The sequence below is a fragment of the Cervus canadensis genome, chromosome 23 (assembly GCF_019320065.1).
Source record: "Cervus canadensis isolate Bull #8, Minnesota chromosome 23, ASM1932006v1, whole genome shotgun sequence".
NCBI lineage: Eukaryota > Metazoa > Chordata > Mammalia > Artiodactyla > Cervidae > Cervus > Cervus canadensis.
This window is the reverse complement of record NC_057408.1, coordinates 16723202-16741124: the sequence shown is the minus strand read 5'-3', so window position 1 is coordinate 16741124 and position 17923 is coordinate 16723202. Positions and strand designations below refer to the sequence as shown.

Below are 17923 nucleotides of genomic sequence, written 5' to 3'. Positions count from 1 at the left end.
GTTTTCCTTCTTTCCCTCCCAAAAGGTTCTATTATTTCTACCTTATTAAGGTATAACACTTATATAACACTAGCATCTTTACCCTAGACACTACATTTGTTTTAATCTTTGTTTTAATCACTTTAAATCACTTTAAATTTGATTTGTTTAAATCACTTTAAATTTGTTTTAATCACTTAAACTTATTTCATTTGCCAAATTCTCAAAAGACGGTCCTTTCACTCTACTCTTCTCAGTCATCTTGTGACTGGCTGAAGTTTCTGCTAGAAACTGAATGTCTGCATCCCCCAAACTCACATGTGAAACCCTAAGGCCCAAGGTAATGGTATCGGAAGGTGGGGTCAAGAGGTGGCTTTGGCCTCACAAACAGGATCAGCAGCCTCGTTAGAGACCTCGGAGAGCTCCCTGCCCTTTCCAAGTGAGGCCACAGAGACACGCTGGCCTCCGGGGACCCGGAGGTGAGCTCTTACCCAACACCCAACCTATCAGCCCATGGTCTTGGACTTTCAGCCTCTACAATAGAGATAAATGGATTTCTATTGTTTATAAGCCACCCAGTCTATGGTCTTCTATTAGAGCTGCCCAGACAGACTAATGTAATAACCTTAATGCTTTACAATGTGTTGTTAGTTTCTCTTGTACAATGAAATGAATCAGCGATGTGTATACAGGTAACCTTTCGCTCTTGGACCTCCTTCCTACCCCAGCCCCATCCCAGCCCTCTAGGCTGCCACAGAGCACTGAGCCGGGCTCCTTGTTTGACACAGGGGGCTGCGTGCCCACTAGCTGTCTCCTTTACACACGCTAGTGTATATACGTCGGTCCCAGTCTCTCAATTCATCTCACTCTCCTTTCCCCTCCCAGGTCCACATGTCTGTTCTCTATATCTGCATATCTATTCCTGTCTGCAAATAGGTTCATCTGGACCACTCTTTTAGAATCCATATATATGCATTAACAGACAATATTTGTTTTTCTCTTTCTGACTCACTTCACTGTGTATGACAGCCTCTAGGTCTGTCCACATCTCTACAAATGATTCAATTCCACTCCTTTAATGGCTGAGTACTATTCCACTGTATATATATGTACCACTTCTTCTTTATCCATTCACATGTCAGTGGATCGCTAGGCTGCTTCTGTGTCCCAGCCATTATAAATAGTGCTGCAATCAACATCAGGGTGCATGTGTTTTTCTGAATTGTGGTTTTCTCAGGGTATATGCCCAATAGTGGAGTTTCTGGGTCATATGGTAGTTCTATTTTTAGTTTTTAAAAGAACCTCCATACTGTTCTCCATAGTCGCTGTATCAGTTTACATTCCCACCAGCAGGGAGAGAGGGTTCCCTTCTCTCCAGACCCTCTCCAGCATTTATTATTTGTAGATTTTTTGAGGATGGCCATTCTGACCTGTGTTTTGATTTGCATTTCTCTAATAATTAGTGATGTTGAGCATCTTTTCATGTGCTTCTTGGTCATCTGTACATTTTCCTTGGAGAAATGTCTGCTTAGGTCTTCAGTCCATTTCATTCTTCTTTTTCAGGCTATGTCTACTACTCACACCTAGATAGGGTTTCCCAGGTGACTCACCGGTAAAGAATCCACCTGCCAATGCAGTAGACACAGGTTCGTTCCCTGGGTTGGGTAGATCCCCTGGAGAAGGAAATGGCAGCCCACTCCAGTATTCTTGCTGCAAAATCCCAAGGACAGAGGAGCCTGGCAGGCTACAGTTCATGGGGTCACAAAGAGTTGGACAGGCCTTAGCAACTAAACAACAACAAGAAACACACCTGGATATGATGTAACACTGGCATCATCTTAGTGGCAAGATTGCAGTATGGATACCGGTGGTTAAATCTGTTGGGAAATTAAGAGCCTCCTACTTCACATTGCCTCCTCCAAATACTAGGCATATGTTTGTTCTGTTGTAGAAGAGCATGGATGGCCTGGACCCCAGAGAAGGTCTTGCCATTTCCTTTGGCTTCTTGGAGGTGTTCTCCCTCAGACCTGATGAAGTGCCTTTCTTCAGATGAGGGCTGGTGACATTGGACTTTAGGGTGGGGCCTGCCCATTCCAGAAAGACCAGTCATGTGATTTAGGTGGACGTTCCCTGTTGTGTTATCTGCTAACCTGGAGACTGCCTTCAGCCACAAAGGCAATCAGTCAATTCTCTTATGAATGAAGCTGCAGCATGAACTCTGGATGCCAGAGGCACTTCCTTGGTGACCTGCCCTAGTTGGCAAGTCTCCATGGGAACTGTCACACCCAGTGTTGGGAGGTCCATGTCTGGAGAATTCCAGACTGTGCCCTTGTTGTTTAGTCTCTAAGTCGTGTCTGACTCCTTCTATGACCCCATGGATTGTGGCCCGCCAGGCTCCTCTGTCCATGGAATTGCCCAGCAGAAATACTGGAAACTTCTCCAGAGAATCTTTCAGACCCAGGGATTGAACCTGCAGCTAAGCGTCTCTTGCATTAGCAGGCATATTCTTTACCACTGAGACACCAGGAAGCCCAGACTTTGCCCTATGTACAATTTCTCTTGGCTGACCCTCATAAACCATAATCATGAGTGTAACAGCTCTCACTGAACTCTCTGAGTCCTTCCAGCAAATAATCAAACCTGAGGGTGGCTTGGGAACCCCTCCTCCAAACTTTCAATTGGTGTCAGAAGTCTTAGGGGCTCATATCTTGTGATTCGTCTAATTCTGGGCAATAAATTAAGAAGAAAAACTCAAGATCAGTTCCTTTGTTTCTGAGCTCTCTAGTATTTCTAAGAATAACTTCAAAAAAGTAAAGCACATAAGCAAATAAAAAATATTTGCCTTTTGCAAACTAAAACCTTAACAAAATGTCACTTCACAGCCACAGTGGAGCCTGTAATTGAAAAGATAAAAACAAGTGTTGGTGAGGATGTGGAGAAACTGATATCTTTATACACTGCTGGTAGGGATTATAAAATTGGGCAACTGCTTTGGAAAATGGTCTGGCAGTTCTGGTTAAAACAGTTATTATAAGATCCAGCAATTCCACTCTTAGGTATACACCCAAGAGAAATGAAAAACTTCTACATGAATTTTAACAGCGGCATTGTTCATAATAGCCAAAAAGTAGAAACAACCTAATGTCCATCAATTGATGAATGGATAACTGATATATGGTTTGTCCACACAATGGAATTTGGTCATAAAAAACACGAATTACTCATACACTGTACCACATGGATGAACCTTGAAAATGTATGCTGACTGAAAGAAGCCAGCTACAAAAGGCTACCTATTCTATAATTCCATTTATATGAAATATCCAGGATAGGTAAATTCATGGAGACAGAAAGATTAGTGATTACTTAGGGCCCGAGGGGGTGGGAGGAAATGGGGAGTGACTGTTAACAGGTAGGGATTTGTGTGTGTTTTCAGAGTGCAGCTCAATGACGGTGGTGATATTTGCACAACTCTGACTATATAATGTACTTTAAACAGGTGCATTGTATGGTATGCGAATTAGATCTCAACAAAGCGTTTGACCTTTTTAAACCCTGCCTTGGTAAAAGATGAACTTTGAACTCAAGGAAGCTGAATGACCTGAGCGATTTTAGAACTCCCTGTCCAGGCCTTCCCGGTCCTTGGCAAGCGAAAGTGCGCTGTGACCATTTTTTAAGCACGAAAGAAAATACGAAATGGAGCCCGGGATTCGCGGGCCTGGTGCTGGGCCTTCCGCGCTGGAGCGAGGCCCGGAGGTTCGGACCGGCGCGTAGACAGCCCCCGGCCGCCGCCTCCGACCCGGGGAGGCTCGGCGCGCGGCCCCGCATCCCTAAGGAGCCCCCGCCTCCCCGGCGTAAGGTGCTGGTCCCGTCCTGGAGCTGGGGACGTGAGGCAGCCCCCGGGCGCCCCCGCCTCCGCGCCCCGCGCCCCCGCCCCTCTCCGCCGCTGGCCGCGCCCCGCGCCAAACACCGGCTTAGGTCCCTCCCCGGCCCCGACCCCGGCCCCGCCCCCAGGCCTCGGCCCCGCCCAGCCCCGCGCGTCGCCGACCCACCCAGGCCCCGCCCCTGCCCCGCCCCCGCCGCGCGCCGCCGAACCCCGGCCCCGGCCCGGTCCCCGTCCCCGCCCCGCCCGCACGCACCGCCCGCACGCACCGCCCGCGCGTCGCCGAACCCCCCGGCCACGCACCGCCCCGGCCACGCCCTCCGTCCCCGCCTCCAGTCCCGCCCCGCGCGCCGCCGAGCCCCACCCCGCCCGCCCTGCCCGCCCCGCCGCGCTTGACCGCCGAGCCTGCGCCGAGCTGCGCCCGGGCCGCCGGTCGCGCGATGCTGCTGCTGGCCGCCGCGTCCCTCGTGGCCTTCGTGCTGCTGCTCTACATGGTGTCCCCGCTCATCAGCCCCAAGCCCCTCGCCCTGCCCGGGGCGCACGTGGTGGTGAGTGGCCCCCGAGGCCGCGGCGGCGCCGTCCCCGGAGCGCGGGCCCCAGGCCGGCCGCTCCCCGGCGGGCAGGCCCGCCGCCCCGCCGCCCCGCCGCCCCGCGCCGTCTTCTCCGCTGCCTCGGCTCCCCTGGGGCCGGCGCGGGCTCGGGGGGCGCGCGTCCGCGCCCGGGGCGTCTCCGGGGCGCAGGGGTTTCTGTGCTTCGGCTCCCCAATGAGTCCGCCGAGCGGGCGGAGGGGCCGCGGGACTCCGCCGGGACCCCGCGGTCGCTGGCGACCCGGGCGCGGCGCGCGGCCCAGGCCGGGTCCGGGGCTCGGCCGGGGCGGCCCCCGGAAGGCGCCTTGCGCGAGTGACAGCGGGCAGAGCGGTCCGGGAAGTGAGTCTCTCCGGCGGAGCGGCAGTCCTCGCGAGCAGCGTTGGGGCCATCTGCCCCGTCTGCACGGCCTGTCCCTGCTGGACTCCGCCTGGGGTCGGCCGGTGCCGCCCCCTTGCAGAGTCAGACGGCTGAGCCAGAGGACCTGGCTTGTGCGTTTGTGATGAAGGGGACGTCGGTTGGTGGGTGTGTTTCTTATCAGAAACTCCTGTCTGCGACGATCCCTCCTCTGCAGGTGGACCACCTCACTTAAACAGAAAGCCTGCTTTCTGCGCCCGGCATGCCACCATTTGCTGTGGCTTTCTGGGCCGTTTCTTACTTGATTTTTTTTTACAAGCCCGAGGCACGTAGAGGCGGGAGGTTATGAATAAGAAAAGTTAGTTACTAAGCAGTTAGCACAAATCCTCCTGGTGTGGGAGGTGACATATGGGTGTCCTGGCTAAGATCCGAGCATCGCTGGGATGAGATGGGATGATGGTCGTTGCTTTTAGCGTGTCTGACGTCCCGCCGAGAGTTTCTGAATGGGAACATATATTTTGTTTAATTTCTCTCGTCAAACCAATAGTGTACTTCCAGCTCCAGCCATTCCTGATGCAGAAGATAGATAAGGAGGTGAGTTGTTAGTTCATTAGCTAGGGAGAGAGGAGCAAAATTTTACAATCATGTTGCCTTCTGAAAGGGTCACATCTGCAAGAGAACTTAGGCCTCAAAAACTGTGGCTTTAAAACTTGGGTTTTTTAGCAGTGATGTTTGCAGAGCACACCTCGTAGTGTTTATAAGGGACTCTCACTTAACGGCGACTCTGGTCCTACCAACCCCATCATGCTTCTGTAGGCCCTGGATAAGATAATGAACACATCTGCTGGGGTAGATCCCACAGAATTTCTTACTTTCACCATCTCATTTGGCTGTGCCACTGTAAATGACGTGAGGACGACATGAATAATTCACATGATGTCACCATCTGTCTTCTTTTTTTAATGACATAAAAAGAGTAAAAGTGTAATTGTTTTTCTTGAGATTTGTTAGGACTAGACCCAGTCGTGTCAGGAAGGGGGCCAGTGTTCAGAATGTCTTGCTGATGGGGAAGCATGAGCAGGCTTAGGTCAGAACTAGTTATTCTTTTGTTTTTAAAACAATTCTGATTGATGAGTATTATCTCTCTAATTACACTGGTAAAGCTGTGCAGCAAGCCTTACACAGTGTGTGTGTGTGTACACACGCGTGTGCACACGCTTAGTCACTCAGTTGTGTCCGACTCTTTGTGACCCCATGGACTGTATGTAGCCCACCAACCTCCTCTGTCCATGGGATTTCCCAGGCAAGAACACTGGAGGGGGTTGCCATTTCCTTCTCCAGGTGATCTTCCCGACCCAGAGATGGAGCCCATATGTCCTGCATCGCAGGCAGATTCTTTACCATCTGAGCCACCAGGGAAGCCCTCTTACACAGTATATACTTATTTAAATCAGCTGTTTTTTAAACAAAGCTGTTAAACTGATTTGGTGAAAGCTAGAAAATCAAGCCTGCCCTTTTGGGGAGATGGATGGAGAAGCTGTTCTGACAGCAAAGCGCCCTCTCTTGCCCTCGATAAGAGGTGTGTGGTAGAATTGAAGACATATTAACATTTAAAACAGTAGTGGCAAAGAACAGTCAGAACGAGTGATAAAGAAAGGCATTAAACTGTTATCTTTGGGGTCTCATGTCACCAATGGTCAGGCAACTCAGTCCATGTTTACTGTTTTCTCAGCCATTAGGAAAATCTCTTATGTTTTCTTATACCACCCAAGGGTAACGTAGCCTGAATTGGCTTAGGTATGTTCTTAGATACCTTCTATGAATTAGCTGGCTTGGACTGGAAGGTCAGTTTCCCATGAACCGTGACTCAGAAGTTGAAGTCTTACTCTTGTTTTTATGGATAAATCTTATAAGATTACACCCTGTTCTTTGTTGTGCAGTAATTTGACACAGCTTGCTTACCTGTTTCAGTCTAGAAAAAGGACAGTAACAATCATAATATCCACAGAGCACCTGAGAGCATATACATTTTCTCAACCACCTCATCACTTCCACTTCCATGTATTCCTTGAATAACAGGATTTTTACTTACAAGCTTTTTTGGCTTTTTTTTTTTTTCCAGGGAAATGGCATGGTACACCACTTTGCAAATTAATGGTAGGCAAGTATTTATTTAGCAACTGTTTATGCGGAGTGCTGTGCTAGGAATGAGCGTGGAGCTCAGACTTGATACTCGTCCTCAGCGAACTTAGAGTCTGACCCGGAAGCTCAGGCAGGCACAGAAGGAATTGCAGAAGGTGCAAAAGTGACAGGCAGGACAGAGGGACAGAGTCCGGGAAGGCTTCTTGGAGGAGGAGATGTTGGGACCGGCCTCTACAGGTTCCATGGGATTTGGAAATGCAGGTGTGTGGGAGATGTTGGGTGAAGGGACCTGTAGGCAGCAGAAATAGCCAGTGACATTCTTAATGATCTTGCTAATTGAAATGTCTGATAAAAAGTAATAAGCCAAAACCACCTATGAAATATATATATTTTTAATATTTATCTACAGTGACTCAGTGGACATGAGTTTAAGCAAACTCAGGGAGATGGTGAAGGACAGGGAAGCCTGGCGTGCTGCAGTCCATTGGATCACAAAGAAGTCGGACATGACTGAGCAACCGAACCACAACATTTATTTATATGGATAGCCTGGATCTTAATTGTGGCAACCCCATTCTTTCATTGTGGCATGTGAACACTTAGTTGCAGCATGCAGGGTCCAGTTCTCTGACCAGGGATAGAACCCAGGCCCCCTGCATTGGGAGTCTTAGCTACTGGACCACTAGGGAAGTCCCCCATAAAATATTTCAATAGTAAAGAGCTCTTCAGAGGTGACTGTTAGGTGGGATAGCAGATGTATCTTAATAGTAAATGGTAGATAATTGGTTAATTATCCCAAAGAAATCCCTTCATTAGTGAGAAGCTGAGGTTCAGGAGAAACCTAGGAGTTCCATGGAGATAGGTACATTGTGTAGGAAGGAATCTTGATCTTTAAAGTCACGAGATGGGGAAAAAAAAAAAAAAAAGTCATGAGATGGAATCAGAGATATTCTTTACAGCAAGATTTATATCTAACAATAAAATATTCAAAGCAGTCTAGATGCTCACTGTAGGGGAATGGTTAACTAAGTTTTGATATAGCTATCTAACGCAATATTGTGTGTCCTTTTAGTTTTTCGACTATACTTTTTTTTTTTTAAGGTAGAATACAAAAGTGTGCAAGGGCAGATGCCTCTCTGACTCTTGTCTTCCTCCCTCACCTGCTCCCCTGGCCTGTGTTATATAATGTGCATAGGAAAAATGAATAGAAAGATAATGTTACGTTTGTATCATTAAGTTAAATACATTTTGAGCCCTTTCTATATGCCAGGCATTATACGAAGGGCTGGGAATATAGTGTGTGTGTTAGTTGCTCAATCGTGTCCAACCCTTTGCGACCCGGTGGACTGTAACCCTCCAGGCTCCTCTGTCCGTGGGATTCTCCCGGCAAGAATACTGGCGTGGGTAGCCATTTCCTTCTCCAGGGGATTTTCCTGACCCAGGGATCAACCCCAGGTCTCCTGCACTGCAGGCAGTCTTTACCATCTGAGCCACCAGGAAGTCCAGAATGTAGTGGGGTGCCCAAATAGAATTGGTGTTTTTAGGGAGTCTGTGGAGTGGTAATGGGAGAGATGATTGTAAATCAAATAGTCACACAGGTAAATGCACGGCTCTTTGGTTATGGAGTGATGTAAACGCAAGGGGAAAAAGGCTGCAGTGCTGAAAAGCGGGCTGAGGCGGGGCCGAGGGCAGCCTGTGAGGCTTTCCTGAGGCCGTGATCATTTGAGCTTTTTATTGGGTGAATAGATGCCAATTAGATGAAAAGGGGAGGAGAGCATTTCTGGCAGGGAGAATAGAATGTGCAAAGGTCCCGTGGCTGGAGAAGTCATGCCTGGGAGCCAGCTGGTATGGCTGAGCCTTGGACAGTGAAGATGGGAACAGTGCCAGAAGAAAAGCTTTGCTGTTTAGTGTTTCCACGTGGTCATGTATCACTTTATAATAAGCACTTGTTTAAAAGATCATAAGATATATGCTGGTGATTATTCTTTTCATCTCCTGTAGAACTGGTCATTCATAGAAGATAGATAGAAAAACAATGTTCATTTGGATTTGGACTCAAAGCCAAACTAATGTATTTATTTTTTAATTCATTGAAGTATGGTTGATTTACAATGTGTTAATTTCTGCAGTATAGCAAAGTGATTCAGTTATGTATTATATATAATATATACATATACATTCTTTTTCATAATGGTTTACTGCAGGTTGAGTGTAATTCCCTGTGCTGTAGAGTAGGGCCTTCTTGTTTATTCATTTTGTATATAATAGTTTCCATCTGCTAAACCCAAGCTCCGAGTCCATTCCTCCCCCACCCTGGAACCGCAAGCCTGTTCTCTTTGTCTGTGGGTCTGTTTCATAGATAGGTTCATTTGTGTCATATATCAGATTCTGCATATAGCAATATCATGTGATACTAGTATTTGTCTTTCTCTGTATCACTTACTTCACTTAGTACGATAATCTCTGGGCCCATCTGTGTTGCTGCAAACAGCATTCTTTCTTTCTTTCTTAAAGCCGAGTGCTATCCCACTCCATTCCATATGTGCACGCATCCGTACAGTGTGTCCACACATCTTCTGTATCCATTCGTGGACCTTGAGGTGGTTTGCGTGTCTTGGCTGTTGTGAACAGTGCTGCTGTGAACATAGGGGCGCACGTGTCTTTTCGAATTATCAGACTAGTATATTATTTATTAGCTCGATGTAGAGGGCTCTTGCCCCCCCAGTGGACTCAGAATATAGGTGTGCAGTGGATGGTTCAGTACTGGAAACAGTCAGAACCACACGCCCTGCTGACAGTTTGTTCTCAAACTCCATTCATTGGGTCTGGGATGACGATGCTACGGTAGTTGAAGATTTAGTTCCTGTAGGTTGGATTTTGGAGCTCATCATAGTTGTTTAATTTATTCGCGTTGGGTCTTAGTTGGGAGGCGCAGGCTTCGTCATCCCGGGGTGTTTAGGATCTTAGTTCCCCTGCCTACCCTGCCTTGCAAGGCAGATTCTTTTTTTATTGTTATTATTTATTTATTTTTAACTGAAGGGTAATTGCTTTACAGTATTGTGTTGGCTTCTGCCAAACATCAGCGTAAATCAGCTAGGGAACCCAAGTCCCCGCCCCCTCTCGGTTGTTCCAGAGCTTGAGTTCCCTGCGTCAGACAGCAAACTCCCATTGGCTATCTATTTCACACATGACGGGTTCTTCACCCCGGACCACCAGGGAAGCCCCCTGTCATATTTTTTTTTTAGTTTCCCACAGAAGGGAAATTTCAAGTGCTAAGATTTCTTTATTTCTGCTTTTAGGTTACAGGAGGCTCTAGTGGCATCGGAAAGTGCATTGCTATCGAGTGCTATAAACAAGGAGCCTTTATAACTCTGGTTGCACGGAATGAGGTAAGTCTTCCAGCTATGTTCTTAGGTACTGAGTCAGCATGATGTGAGTCCCAGAGGCCGTGCGAGGCTCGCAGTGTTCACGCCTGTCTCTGCTTGGAGCTGTGACTCCTGTGCTGTGCTCAGTCGTGTCCGACTCCTTGCGATCCCGTGGACTGTAGCCCGCCAGGCTCCTCTGTCCGTGGGATTCTCCAGGCAGGAATACTGGAGTGGGTTGCCATGCCCTCCTCCAGGGGATCTTCCCGACCCAGGGATCGAACCCAGGTCTCCCGCATTGCAGGCGGATTCTTTACCATCTGACTGGTTATTTCTTGTGTTCCAGGCAAAAACTTCCTGGTTGAAGTCAGGTTAGCTCCACAGATATTTTATTCAGGGCCAGGAACTCTGAGGCCACACTGCAGAGACTGCAGACCTGGGAGAGGCAGAGACTTAGGTGCACCCCTGGCCACAGGCAGCCAGGGAGGCCGCCCCCTGCCCAGAGCCGCAGACAGTGGCATCCTAGGGCCAATCTGAGTCCTGAAGGATTACTGTAGGCATTTCTCTGTAATTTGCTTCTGACGTCATCTCCATCTCTGGAGAGACCCAGACTGCAGGGGAAATCTCCCTCCTCCCCAGCAGTTCCACAAAACACGTGCTTTTCTGTGCCAAGTCAGCACAAGATCTGTTTCCCTTTTCTGTTCAGTGTCTGTTTTCCTTGCCCGAGCCCAGGGCGCTGCGCTCCGTTCTGCCCGACAGGTCCCGCGTCCTGCTCCCTGGGGCGTGGGGAGGGGCAGGGACCACAGCGGGCCTTCTGGGCTTGGCAGGGAGCTCGGGTCATAGTGGGCACTCGCTCGGGACGTCTCTGTTGGCTGCAGAAGTGAAGGGAGGGCGATGGACCGAGGGGCAGATGCAGCGCAGCGTTGTTGATGGGGTTTGATGCACCGGTGAACAGGGAGGGTGGCGGGGTGCTGGCTGCCCTGGGGCGGGGTGGGGCGAGGCGCACAGCTGGGCAGTGAAAGTGCCCAGGTGGATGGCAGACCACGGGGGCCCCGGGGGAACCGTGCAGATAGTAACACAGAATTAGGCTCGGGCAGCCATCATCTCTTTAAAACATGAAGAAAGGCAGAACTAGCTCCCTTTTATTTGTACCCGGACTCCTCTACCAGCGCATCTGCTTTGGCATCGAAGCCACCTTCCTGACTGAAAACCCGGCTGTGGTGAAACGGCATCGTGTGAGGTTTGTCCAGTGCCGAGGTTTGACAGGAGACACGGGAAACAGGAGGCAGGGTAGCCTGTCGGGTCCTCCGTGGCTTCCGTGGCTCCTGGCGCTGCTGGGGGTGAACGAGCCTTCTGGCACCAAGAAGGCCTTTACTGTCTAGTGTGATTTTATACTCTGGCTCTGGCAAAGTCAGGTGGTGTTCCTCTGTATTAATAGAATAATATGATTTTATTACGGGCACATTCTTGTTTAGAAAACCTGCACGTCTTTTGGAAGGACTCCCGTGTCCTTTTGTTCTTTTCTGCTGTCATGCTGTATTTAAATTCTAGCATTTATAGCAAATTGAGGCACTGTAAACTGATCTCCATCTTCTTGAAAGTGACTAAAACAAGCACAATTGAGATCTTGGGAGAATTACTCAATTACTGGATAGTTTTGCTTGTCCTCAGAGTATTTTTGGAAGTAGCCAAGCATAGGTTTACCTCGTCCATCTCACAAGTGATTTTTACTTTATTTGCTTTTTTGGTGGAGGAGGGACTCTTTAGATGATCTTGTAGGAAATCATTATGTCATGAAATCACACATACTCTTCAGTTTGGGAAGATGTTTCATAACTCCGTAATGTCAAATGAAAACATTTATTAGAATTGGTGGGAGACTGTTAGCAATTAATACTGATGATTGGGACTTTGAGTTTCATTGGTTTTTTTTATTATCTTTCTCTGCAGTGAAGTTAAACCCTCACGATCCCTTAGTCACAGCTTAGCCTACCTCGCAGCGATGTGCCCCACAGCTCTGCACATGCAGGTGCTGTCCCGTCTGCTTTCTGGCATTTAATAAGTCCTTGTACAAAAACTGCTTTTTCTCTCCTTTTAAACAAACAAATGGACAAATAGATCACCACCAGAACTAATTGTTCTCTGTTGCTTTCAGGACAAGCTGTTACAGGCAAAGAAAGAAATCGAAAAACACTCTATTAATGATAAACAGGTAAAGTTCCTGTGCTCATGATGCATTTTCTGTCTAATCAGCACGGATATGCAAAGGAAAAGACTGTGACTTCATCCGTGAATAGTTCATCGAAAGCACATCAACTGTTCCTAATTGTTTTTAAAATGGTGAAATTGTTTGAATTGTCTTGGATTTCAGGTTATTACCAAAGCAATGCATAGATTCTGACACACATACACACACACAGGTGATCCAATAACAGAATGCTTTCCTAGAAAATGATTTCAGTTATTTATTCAAATTAACATAAGGGAAAGGAGGTATTAAAAATACTTTTTGATTATGCAGTTTTTTGATTGATGCAGTGGTACGTTTATGTATACAATATATTTATTTTAGAATAAAACATAATGATAAATTAATAGCCACACACTCATCACCCAACTTAAGAAATGGCATTTTCCGGGGCCCCTGAAATCTCCTCTGTTTGCCCACATCAGCCTAATCCTTCTGTCTCATTCCTAGAGGTAACCCCCAACTTGATTTTTATAGTTTTTTTTTTCCCTTTTGTTTTTTAGTTTTTTGGCTGTGCCACACAGCATGTAGAACTTCAGTTTCCTGACCAGGGATCGACCCCTTGCCCCTGCATTGAAAGTCTTAACCGCTGGACTGCCAGGGAGTTCCCTTCCTTTTTTTTTTTTTTTAAATAATTTGACCATAAGTGCATGTAACCCTAAGATGCGTATTGTTTACTTCTGCTGCTTTTTGAGCTTTATGGCATCATTCTTACTTTGATAGCTTTGTTGAGATAGAATTTCACATACCGTTTAGCTCACTGATTTAAGGTGTACAGTTCAGTGGATTTTAGCATGTCCACAGAGTTGCAGTTATCCCCAGAATCAGTTACGGAACACTTTCCTCCTCCCATGGGGAGTCCGTGTTGTTTAGCAGTCAGCCCTTGTTGTGTTCCAACCCCTCCCGGCCCTAGGCAATCTCTAACCTATTTTCTCTAAGTTTATACAACGTCATTCTTTGCATATTCTTAGGCAACTTGATCTCTTCACCTGATCTTGTTGTTAAAATTCCTCTCAGTTGCTGCATGAAGTAATTGTCCATTTTTCTGCTGCCATCTGGAGTTTTCTTGTATGTGTAGACTGTCCTCCATTCATCGGCTCTACTGTGGGGGATGTTTGGGTGGTTTCCATTGTCTTCCCAGTTTGCTTTCTTTGTTGCTATTGCTAAGGGTTATCTGTGCACTTTGTACGAGGATGGAATACACCTAGAAGTGGAACCGTTGAGTCTAGTGTGTGCATCGCCAACATGGCTACACTCCTGCCCGCAGTGACTCCTTGCCAATACTTGGTATTAACAGACTTTCTAATTTTTGCTTTCCTGATGGGTTTTAAATGGTGTTTCACCGTCATTTTAATTGCCTCATTTTTTTCCCTCCAGAAATACATTAGAGAACTTTGTTGTTGTTAAGTCGCTAAGTCATGTCCGATTCTTTGTGACCCCACAGACTGTGGACTGCCGCACGCCAGGCTTCCCTGTCCTTCACTATCTTCTGGAGTTTGCTCAAACGCATGTCCATTGAGTCGATAATGCTAAGATGCTAAGGTGGTGAAGCAAAGAGAACTTTGCATGTCAGTCAGATAAATCTGCCTCATCTCTTAACACTGCTGTGGCGTAATCCTGGGTGCCCCAAAGTTTACTGAATCAGTTCCCTTTTATTGGCTGTTTGCATTTTCTTCCTTTGCATTCCGTGCTGCAAGCGGACGGCCTCACCCACCTCTGTGTGTGGGGGTCTTTCTCTAGCACCGGGGCCTCGTCTGTACCCCTTCTCTGAGCCCACGGACGTTGGAAAGCCGCCAGCTTGGCAGGTCTCCCCAGTTTTGCTGTTTTGTTTCCCTGTCCCTGTGAGCTCTGGTAGAGAAGGGGCGTCATCTAGAGCACGGATCTGGAGCGTCCTGGTGAAGGCCAGTCCCGCCGACGCCGTGTCCGCTCCTTCTCCTGCCTCGTTAGCCCCACTCTTCACCCGGCAGAAGCCTCGGTCGTGTGGAAAGCCCTTGACTTGCACGTCCAGGAGGGGGGAGGACCTCAGGGCTAGGGTGTGCAGGAGGGGCCGGGTGGCCTCCCTTCCCCAGCTGGCGTGTTTCTCTGCGGCGCATGAGCAGGGCCCTGGCGACATGCTTTTCCTGGTAGTTTGTTAGTTTTTTCCCCCCTGCCAAAAATTGCCCATATGTGCAGGCCGAGTTGCTTCAGTCGTGTCCCACTCTGTAGCCCCCCAGGCTCCTCTGTCTGTGGGATTCTCCAAGCAGGAACACTGGAGTGGGTTGCCATGCCCTCCTCCAGGGGATCTTCCCGACCCAGGAATCAAACCCGTCTCCAGCATCTTCTGCATTGTCCGTGGAGTCTTTTACGGCTGAACCACTGGAAGAACTGCCCTCCATCCCCAATTTGCCTCTCCTAATTGCATTGTCAGCAGGTTTCAAACCCTGCAATCGGAACATCCAAACTGGACTCCTTATCTCCTGGAAAAAATTGCCTTTAATTTTTAAAAACAGTTCTTTTAAAGCCCTGCATAGCTTTGATCACTTTTTTCTCTTTCTGACAGGTGGTGCTGTGTATATCAGTTGATGTATCTCAAGACTATAGCCAAGTAGAGAACGTCATAAAACAAGTAAGAGTCAGTTGGGTCAGTTGGAGTTAATCCACTCGCCTTTTGATTGGTCCTTGCCAGTTTGGTGTGGGGCTTGGAGTTGGCATATCTTCCCTATAGGTCTAATAGTTTTATAGATTTTATTTATTGGCATTGATTGGCTACTAACGGATTCTTTGTTTCTCTTCCTTAATGCCCAATTTGATAAACTTGCAGGCTCAGGAGAAGTTGGGCCCAGTGGACATGCTTGTAAACTGTGCAGGAATGTCACTTGCAGGAAAATTTGAAGATCTTGAAGTTAGTACTTTTGAAGTAAGTAAAAATTTGTTTTTTTTTCACTGTGGTAGCCCCATACACTATGAGGGAGAACTAGTTTATGGCTGAAAGCTTTATGAATGAAATAGGTGAAATGCATTCCAGTTTAACAGAAGCTTCAGCAAGCTAGAGGAAGGCTGGACAGGGTTTTAGTCCCAGTGACCGTCCAGCCTTAGAAGTTTACACAGGCCTCTGGACCTTGGCTTCCTCAGCTGTAGAATGGGAATGCAGCCTCCAGCCTGACACAGTAAATCGATAGGAACTGATTTATCAGTTCCTTATCAGCAGAGCCCTTTGGAAGCCAAGAGAGATGCTGGTTTTCTCGTCAAGTATCAGTGTTTTTAACAATGAAAACCCAAAAAAGTTGAAGAGCAGACTCTGGCATTCTCAAGCCAAGAGAAAAAGACAATGTGTCATATTTATGTTTATGTTTTTTAAAAACGTCAGCCAAAGAAGTGTGCAACAGACCTGAAATCCCTCGTAAGTGCGCAGCATGTTTTTCTTCATTTGATGTTGTGTCAGCTGTCTCTGTCTTTTACTGGTCTGTAGAGCCTTCATGGTGGTGATGGGCTTTGAATGATCTTGGTGAAGTTAGGGCGCACTCCCTTTTATGGAAGAGGAGACTCCCCGAGCGGCAGTTCAGACGTCCTGCTCTGGCAGGCTGGGGAAAAGCACTGTAAACTCTGCGATTTCAAGTCAAGCTGTGCAAGTCCAGTGGAGGCAGAAGCAGAGTGATGCCTTAGCTGGGACTCTGGTATCGGAAGGCTTCTTTATCAGCTCGGCAGAAAAGAAAGCTGTTGCGTCAGGACTTCCCTGGTGGTCCAGTGGTTACAACTCTGCCTTCCAAGGCAGGAGCTGTGGGTTTGATCCCTGGTCTGGGAACTAACATTCTGCATGCCACTCGGCACAGCCAAAGCTGGGGGGAATCAAAAGATAGATGTCTTGACCTATATGCCGTTATCTCTAGGTATTGACAGGGAGATTTTGAAGATTATCTCAATGGCTGTGTGAAGAATTAGTTGGAGGAAGTAGTTGTAGTCTAGACATGAAGTGATGAGTAGAAAGACTTCAGAGGTGGCCGGTGAAAGAGAAGTGTGAGTGTATGTGCCTGTGTGTGGAAGGTGGTATGAAGGGAGGTCGGCAGACTCCTTGGGCGACTGTGGACGGCAGAGAGGACAGGTGTGTAAGGATCTGTGTGCGTGCAGCACAGAAGCTCACAGCCGTGCAGCCAGGCGTCGGGAAGCAGAGTCTGTCCGGGTGGAGCGGGAGGGTCCCTGCATCCGTGTCTAACGGAAGTCTGGAGGCAACTGTGTCAAAGGTTTGAGGGGGTCATGTCTGAGCAAGAGCAGAAGGAACTGAGCACTGAAGACCAGGTGACTGCGGGCCTTCCCTGGCAGTCCCTGTCAAGATTCCGTGCTTCCACTGCAGGGGCCACAGGTTCGAGCTGGCCAGGGGACTAAGATCCTGCCTGCCTCGTGGCGTGGCATAAAAAAAAAGTTCAGGCAGCTGCGGGTGGGTGTCAGTGACAAGGAGAAAACGCGAAACGGGTGAGATGAAGGAGGAAATATAACACACATATAGAATATGAAGTATGCTGCAATATTTAAATAATGCGTGAATCTAATCTTTAAAAAAAACTCTCTTTATTCTCAACCCGTCTCCCATTACACTATCTCCTTCCCTCTGTCTCTCTCACTTTGTTTGGAAAAGCAGTCACAGTCCGTTTCTTTTGCACCCCACCATCCCCACACCAGCACCTCTGCGCGCGGGCTGTTCGTCCCTCTGTCCAGCAGTGGTATCGTGAGGGCTTCTCTCTAGTTGAGGCGCATGGGCTCAGGCGCTTCACAGCATGTGGAATCTTAGTTCCCTGAGCAGGGATCAAACCCACGTCCCTGCATTGCAAGGCGGATTCGTAACCATCGGACCACCAGGGAAGTCCCAGGAGGAGTTATTTTTGATTGGGACTGCACTGACATTATAGACACATGTGAGGGAAACTGACATCTTAACAATATTTGGTCTTCTAACCCATATAACATAATATATATCTCCATTTATTTAAGTTTTTAAAAGAATTATCTCAATAGTGTTTCATAATTTTCAGTATCTGGAGCTCACATACTATTTTTCAGTATTTTATATTTTTGATGTTAGTGTAAATGGTTTTTTATTTCAATTTCTTGAGTTTTCATTGCTCATGTAGAAAATGACAATTGATTTTTGTGTTTTGATCGTGCAGTGCTGCTGAATTCAACTATTAATTCTAGTGTTCACCGGGCTTCCTACATCCAAGATCATGTCATCTGCAAGTTTTACATCTTCCATTGCTATCTAGATACGCTTATTCCGTGGGCTGGAACTTCCAGTGCCGTGTTGACTAGCAGTGGCCAAAGTAGACATTTTTGTCTTGTTCCTGACTTTAGGGAGAAAGCAGTTAGTCTTTTATTCTTAAGTATGATGTTAGCTGT

General features: G+C 47.6%; 1 protein-coding gene across 2 annotated transcripts in view; it reads left to right on the top strand.

Annotated features, from left to right (window-relative positions):
• Positions 1-4204: 4204 nt before the first annotated feature.
• Positions 4205-17923, top strand: part of KDSR (3-ketodihydrosphingosine reductase) — a 38253-nt gene continuing 24534 nt past the window's right edge. The window contains exons 1-5 of one of the 2 annotated variants that reach the window (XM_043443914.1): positions 4205-4410; positions 10246-10335; positions 12464-12520; positions 15096-15161; positions 15357-15452. In XM_043443914.1, the coding sequence (XP_043299849.1) occupies positions 4303-4410; positions 10246-10335; positions 12464-12520; positions 15096-15161; positions 15357-15452 (417 nt within the window). In that variant the 5' untranslated portion in view covers positions 4205-4302. The remainder of the gene's footprint in view (positions 4411-10245; positions 10336-12463; positions 12521-15095; positions 15162-15356; positions 15453-17923) is intronic. The other variant, XM_043443915.1, reaches the window with a different exon arrangement.